Source organism: Microtus oregoni, unplaced genomic scaffold, assembly GCF_018167655.1.
Source record: "Microtus oregoni isolate MIOR12 unplaced genomic scaffold, Mior012 000009F_ref0000495, whole genome shotgun sequence".
Lineage (NCBI taxonomy): Eukaryota > Metazoa > Chordata > Mammalia > Rodentia > Cricetidae > Microtus > Microtus oregoni.
Window position 1 is genome coordinate 52,213,554 of NW_024543068.1, and position 7,421 is coordinate 52,220,974.

At 38.7% G+C, this 7,421-nt stretch overlaps 1 protein-coding gene across 1 annotated transcript in view; it reads right to left on the minus strand.

The window, feature by feature from the left end:
- Agmo (alkylglycerol monooxygenase) overlaps window positions 1-3,718 on the minus strand; it is a 251,709-nt gene extending 247,991 nt beyond the window's left edge. The window contains exons 1-2 of the mRNA XM_041658448.1: window positions 3,414-3,718; window positions 1,675-1,805 (exon numbers count right to left, since the gene is read on the minus strand). Coding sequence (XP_041514382.1) covers window positions 1,675-1,805; window positions 3,414-3,539 — 257 coding nt within the window. The 5' untranslated portion in view covers window positions 3,540-3,718. The remainder of the gene's footprint in view (window positions 1-1,674; window positions 1,806-3,413) is intronic.
- Window positions 3,719-7,421: the final 3,703 nt, after the last annotated feature.

The following is a 7,421-nucleotide window of genomic DNA, read 5'->3' on the forward strand; positions in this document are numbered from 1 at the left end:
TGTACTAAACACACTCTTCCCCAGTTCAAAGCTAATCTTCCTAGGGAACTTTTCTCATGGTCCCTGCTTCTGAAGCACTTTCTTTAGTCCTCATACACAGGAGGTACCTTTGTCTATCTGCTGGGTTTTCCTCCTATACCTCATAATTCACTATATAATGTAGGTAATTTATTGATTGTTTGACGTATTATTTGTCCAGTTTTATCATTAGCATGGCACTAAAAATATATTATTTTAGAGTACTTGATATGTGCCAGACATCATTCCACGAGTATGAACTAAAACTCTGATATGACATAAACTCTTGATTTCAAAGTGCATAAAGGTTCAGGGGGGCAAACACGAGGAGATCCTCCAACCCTGGGATTACTGTCTCTGGAGTGATTGCAAGAGTCAACGCATGGAGCAGAGGTGCCCAAATCAGGTTTGGGAAACAGATTATCCTAACAAAGTGCATCAGAGAGGTGTCATGAAAAGATAAAGATGACAGACAAAAAAAAAACTGATAAACTAAACCTTGTGAGTTTCAGGAATAAAACTTGACTTCATGTCCAGGGAAATATGGAAATAGGAAAGGGTTTCCCTTGGTCTCTATAATTGAAGCATTTGGCTACCATTGGGACAGACGAGACAAAACTAAGAGAGATTTGTAATGGTTCACATAATTACATGATCTTTATTGAGAAACATCTGAGGCCTAGTGTGGGAGCACACAGATGTGAGCCTGTTACCCTGGCAGTGAATTTGAATTTATTTTTTCTCTTTCAAAGTTGTTGACAACAGGTGTGGTCACACACCCTGACCTAGGGTGTCATTACTTGGTGTTTTGAACATTAAGATGATCCACTGTACCCTGACCAAAGGTCAGATAATTCAAGCCTATTCCTTCTCCTTCATTTGAAAACAGGAGGTTTGACATGGATAGGGAGTGACTGTCTATAGGATACTTGGTATATTAACTGCATACCCTGACCAAAACATCAAAATGCCTTACTCAGAAAATAATGGCTTGGTGTCTCAAGTATTGAGGCAAGTAACTGTTCTCCTTGTCCTTTGTGTCATGTTAAAACATTTTTTTACCTTCTTTCCCCCTCTCTTTGCATTGGGGTATAAAAGCATATAAAATTTAATGTGGGCAAATTCAGTATTCAGCATGCATTGACTTTCCCACCGTGTACTGTCCTGTATCTATGTTTCTTTCGTGTCTCTGTTCCTCCTACCTGACATTTCTAACCCTCCCGTTCTTACCCTGGAAAGTTCAAACCTGTCATTGGTGGACAGCAACATTAGTCACCTCAAAATGTGGCTCATGACAGGACAGAATGGGGAGAGATCTGTGTAAAATGTGGCCGGGACAAAAAATAATTCTAGCAGTGACCTGGATAAAAATGCAGAGCAAGGTCTATATTAAGGCAGGTGAAGGAGTCACTTTGGGTACAAACTATAAGAAGGTATCAGGGAAACTGAGTAATTAACACTAGCAAAGTTTAGCATTCTCTATTAAAATTAAACGTGAAATGTGAGTGCTGCAAAAAAATAGAAAATTTCCAAGAATGACAGATCCTGAATTCTTTAAGTATTTATAGAAAAATGTGCAGTGTCCACATGATGTCTCCTCTGCTTTACACTTTCAGAATGGTGGATTGTCTTTCATTGTTCTAAACCGTGACTCACCTTGGAAGTCGAGAGACAACACCAGCTGACATGGATGTTAGAAAATCATCCAGGCGACCTGGTGGCTTTCCCTTGAGAAACCAGCTGAGGATTAGTTCAAGCAGAATCAAGGAGATGAAAAATGGAGTTGCCTAGAATGGAGATTCAAGGGAAGAGATGCTATTCTGTTTTCTTTGAAATTTTCCACATTTTCTGATCAGTCCTCTGATATTTTGTAAAGAAGGGGTACAACAGTAGGAGATGATCTAAATTCATACTACAGGTTATTTCCAAACCAATGAGCAGGGAAATTTACTTATTTTAGATATACACTAAAGATATGTTAAAAACATACCATGCAGTTTGCAAATGAAATAAAAACATAAATATAACCATCACTATTATGCCAGGAGAATAATTAAAATCAGGAAAGGAATGTTCCGAGTTAAAGGAATTACATTTAAAATTAGATAAACCTGTAAGAGTCGATTTTCTGCCCATGAACAAGCCAGACGCACTCTAAGAGAACTCCTTAAAAATACCCTCAATTAGAGATTTTAAAAATTGGACTTTCTGGAACTACTTTTGAAGGTAACATGAAAGTAGTAGGAAGAAAAACCAAGACTCTTAGCAAACAAGCTAATCTCCTGTAGTTGCATCACCATCAAAATTTCAGTCATTCAAAACCAGCCTACAATTCACAATCCCAGAAAACCTAGACAATAATCAGTATCCTAAAAGGGACATACATGAATCTAATCTACATGGGAAGTAGAAAAAGACAAGATCTCCTGAGTAAATTTGGGGTATGGGGACCATGGGAGATGGTAGAAAGGGAGAGAGAGGATGGGAAGGGAGCAGAAGAAAATGTATACCTCAGTAAAATCAATAAAAGAAAGTTTTAGCCATTCAGCTTTGATTCTGTGCTTTGTAATAATGAGTATTCAACTACTGAACAACGTATATTGGACTATATATAATTTGCACAGTAATAATTGTTGAAGACAGGAGTGGCACATTTTTCTTCACTGGATAAACATGGCGATATCAAATCTCAAAAGCAATATGGACTTCAGTCATTTGGAAACAGATAATGAGTGTGAAGTTTGAACTCCCAGGAGTACGCTCTGTGATGTCATGTTTTCCCTGATTCTGCACTAGGCCTTGTTGTAGAAACAACTTTCACAGGGTTGGGAACATCAATGCTCAGACTCTAATTCTGAATATTTCCACTTCCAATCATAGCCAAGCAACAGGAGTGAAAAATGCCACAAAGGCTTGAAATGTTTTTTTTTTTTTTTTTTTTTTTTAAAATGCTTCAAGTTCAAACTTAGGAAGTTGGAATTATACTGAGCCAGGCTGTGCATCCTTCCTTCTGCAGAAGTACTCTACCATATAAAGAGGAAATACCTTGCTGGAGGCAGTGGATAAGTTAAACATTTTAAAACAAAATTGTTACAGTGCTTACTGATGTAGTATAACTATTTAATACTTCTTTCCAATAGTTTCCATGCCCAGAAAAACTTTGAATTTTTTCTCATATTCTAAAGTGATGCACAGGGGATTTACAGACAAAGATGTAGAGATTGTAGACAAATTGAATTCTCTAGAAAATTGAACTTTTGTTTCATGACTATAAGAAATTGAAATTTTACGATACTGTAATAATTTCAAGTAGGAAATTGAATGAATCTCCAGGATCTGTTGAGTTTATGTTACAAAAAAAAAAAGCAAGAGAAGCTCTTTCAAGACAGCCTCACCTTTTTAACGTAATCAGGCACCTCTTCGACAGTTTGGAAGGTGGTTTCACTGGGTTTCATCATGTAAAACATCACTCGAAAACCCTGGGAAACTGAAACATTGTCTTGGTCTCCTGGGCTCTTCATTTCTGTCCGTCTGATCGCTAGCTGGAGATATTTGTGGTAGAAACCCAAGACTGAACAAAGAAGAGGAGCTGGGCAGCACAGAGCGAGCCTTGTCAGAGCAAAGCAAGGCACGGAGCTCCACAGGGAGGTCGGCCAACAGCAGTTTGTATGCAGACACTGAAGGCGACAAGAGTAAGTTCAGAGTTCACTGGCTGACTCACAGGAAGCAGAATGTCCCGAGAGAAGGAGAACCCAGAAAAACAAGCATACAGTGCAGTTTGCCTAGAGCATGTAAGTAACCTGTCAACAACAAAAAAGAAAAACAAATAAATAAAACTCGTCCAGTTGTATCTGGGAAATGAAAGGGAAAGCAGATAAACCAGGTTTATATACACAGGGGAAAGGGCACTCTCACAGAGTGGAGTCCAAAAATCAGATTACAGGAAAAAAATATGTTTTTTTCCTAAACAGCACGTCTTTGAATTTGTTGCTTCTTCTCTGACTCCTGTCTTTGAAGAGACAGGGAGTCTGACAGTCAGTTGATGCCCCTAAACTGGAGAAGCTGTGTATTTCTGCCTCCATGTTTTGACTCTGTCATGGGAACTTCTGAATGTTTTGCAAACCAGTCCAGAGCCACTAGGTTTATCGCATAATCTGCTTAGTGGAAACTTACCTATTGACAATTTCTCAAGCCTTCTTGTCTTTAAAGGGACTCCCTAAGCAAACTCTCAGGGGTTGTCAGGAGACCTCACCTGGAGCTGGCATACTGAGCTAAACACCCTGTACTCTTTTGGAGGACTGGAGGGCACTTCCTGGACTGCATTGACGCGGAAAGTATAGATCTTTCCTGAAAAGTATGGAACTTGTCAAAATAGACGTCAGCAGATATGGTTATCATGGTGTACTGGAAGGAATATTGTGTGGAACCTGACATTCCTTTTCTTGTGAGAAAAGCAATTTAGGAAGGAAGTATTACAGTTTAGGCTGTCCCTTTTTAATTCGTTCAGAACCCCAGATCCTGAGATAGCTTCATCCACATAAAGGCTGATACTTCACCAGTTAAACTCAAGGGGATCCCTTTAGGTGTCAAGAAGGGAACAAACCAGAAAATGTGGGAATAAAAACTCACTTAATGTTAGCTTATGACATATGATCCCTGAACAGACCCAATTATGCCAGAAACAATATTCAAGGTAGAAAAAGGAAAGAAAAATATACTTGAATTTTCTTGCAATTTATTTTAGGCAGAGTCAATAGGCAGCGGAGACAGGAGTGCAGGTAAGAAGTCTCCAGGGACTAGCCCCATGGGCACTCCCCATGGGCAGTGAGAAAAGAGGGAAGAATGAACCTGAGGTAATTAGATCAACGAATGAGGTGAGCCTTGGCCTAGTCTTTGCATCATCCTGACTACAGGCTTCATCCTCCACTGCACAGAGAGTAATCTGTACTCTGGAGAAGCAGTTTAGGGTCTAAGCCCTTGCTACTGTGGTTAATAACAGGATACAAGGGTGGATTCCAAAATAGAAGCATTTGTTTTCTCTTGGTGCCACTGCATCTTCAGGTCCTGCCTCTTCAAATGAGGAAAAACAGACATGCAGAGGCCCTGTGGCCCCCTCGACACCATCGTCTTTAGTCTTTAGAACGAGCTTCTAAGGATTGGACTAGAGATCTCTTCTGATATTGTTATCTTAAAGTATATTTCCAGTAGGAATCATAAAAATATAGAACACAGTTTTGTAGAGTGTTGTCATAAGTGCACTAGGTGCATTACAATGGCATACATACTTAAAAGAGCTTCTTACATTAAAGATTCTTTTAAAAGTATTTTTCTAGCTGCTGATATTAGAGCCTATATGTATGATGTGTAATGTGTGATGATGTGTGATGTGTAATTTGTAATGTGTAATTGTCCTGGACTTATTTTCTTAACCGCTACCCTTACCCTAAGTCATGGAACCAGAAAAGAGTGGAAGTTTAAAAACAAAGATCACACAGTCTAACTCAGTGTTAAAACTATCAGTCTTGTTTTTTTCTGTGAATATAGTAGAGCTGAATTTGGGGAGCAAAAAAGAGTCCCCGGGACTCGTGGGTGACGTTCTCTCAGGAGGATGCTGTAGAGTGAAGTTAGAAGGCTCTGTCTGGGTCCATAACCGTCACGGAGCTGCCCAGACTGGTGGAAACAGTGAAAGGAAACAGCTGAAGATTTTGGCTGAATCCATCAGAGGAAAGATATTCTGCTGAGAAGAGGACACTCGGCTGCGATGTGAGCTGTTGCATACACCTAGATGGAGTTGGTCACAAAGATAAGTCTCAAGTTCAAAAATCAAAATAAAAGAATTAGCTAAGAGCAGCATAGGAAAAACTGACAGGATAGCTACAGGCCAAAGATGATTTTGTGTGCAGCAACTTTAATTATGCCCACATGAATAAAATGATTCTAATTTTAATCTAAAAACTTGGGTTGTAACATTAATTTTATTTTTATGGAAATTGTTTACAGATCAAATACTAATATCATGAAATACAACTTCACAAAAAATAAACTTGTAGAAGTAATTGAAAAAATATTCAACTTGTATTTCATTAAAGTGTAGTAAACTTGCTTCAGTATTAAGAAGTGACAATAATCCTTTTCACAGAGAATGTGTTTCAACGTTCCCACTAATATGAGAGTTCCACTGAGTCTCATGCTTCTGAAAACTACGTATGTGTTGGCAGATATTCAATGTTTTCTTTCTCTTCCTGGTGTAATGGACTGCGTAGCTTTGTGGCATATGACTGCCATCATCTGAAGATAGTCATCTCTCCTACTACTGCGCTCCTGTATATTTTGATGTTATTTTTAGAGAGTCCAGTTAGTGTTGTCCCTAACAGCTCCCTGTCTCCAAGAATTAACACTCTTTGTAATAATAGAACAGCACAGGAAGCCTTAATCACTCTCCCTATTTTCTCAGATCAGATTTTATTACTTTTGGCCCAATCCTTTCCTTGACATAGTAGAAACAGATCAGGTAGAAGATGAACTTTAAAGAAATTTATGGCATACACTCGAGGTCAGGACATGAAAAACAAACAGTGTTTCCAAAGTTATTTCTTTACAATCCCATCAAATTGATGCGTCTCAATGTTTTAACAGTAGTCGAGTGTTAGAGGGACAATTTAAAATGCTGCATGCATGTCAGCGTCAGAACGTGTCTAACTCTCTCTTTATAGGATTGATCTTGAATCATTGCTGGAATTAATCCAAATTCACAGTGTAGTGTAAGAGAATGTCAAAAGATCTCAAGTGCATTTCTGGAATAGCACATGAGATGCTCTACAAAGAGAGCGATTGTCTTTACAAAACCAGTTGAGAAATACTAGATACTGCAGATGCTTTTGTGAGATTAACCTTAATCTCAATCTTAATCTTTGAATGCTTGTGAAAATTGCAGAATCTGAAGTGGTCAGCAGCAAATTAACTTTTGGTAGCTTGCTTGACCTGTAATACTTTCTATTGTAACTTCCTACAGAATTACTGCTTCCCAAACAAGTGGAAACCCCTCCGAAGAGCTATGCTGCATAATGCCAGACTCAGTGTAGACCCTGCTTGCCTACCTAGGTTTATGGACATGAACATCTACCTCTGCTGAAGTAACTATTGTCTGTATTTGGGAAAAATGTTTAGAAAAGACTTGCTTGTGCTTGAAACTGGTGAGGGTGCAGTTAATCAATGCTTTTCCATATGTCACATAGAATGAATGTCTACTAATGCCCACAAAATGAGCACCGTGTCTGGCCCTAGTGCTCACAGATACTCCTGCCCAATCATGAAATGACCGGGAGAAACTTTTAGAAACTTCAGCAGATGCCTTTTAAATTTATCTTTTTTTAAACTTAAACTCTTGATTATTTCCTATTAGT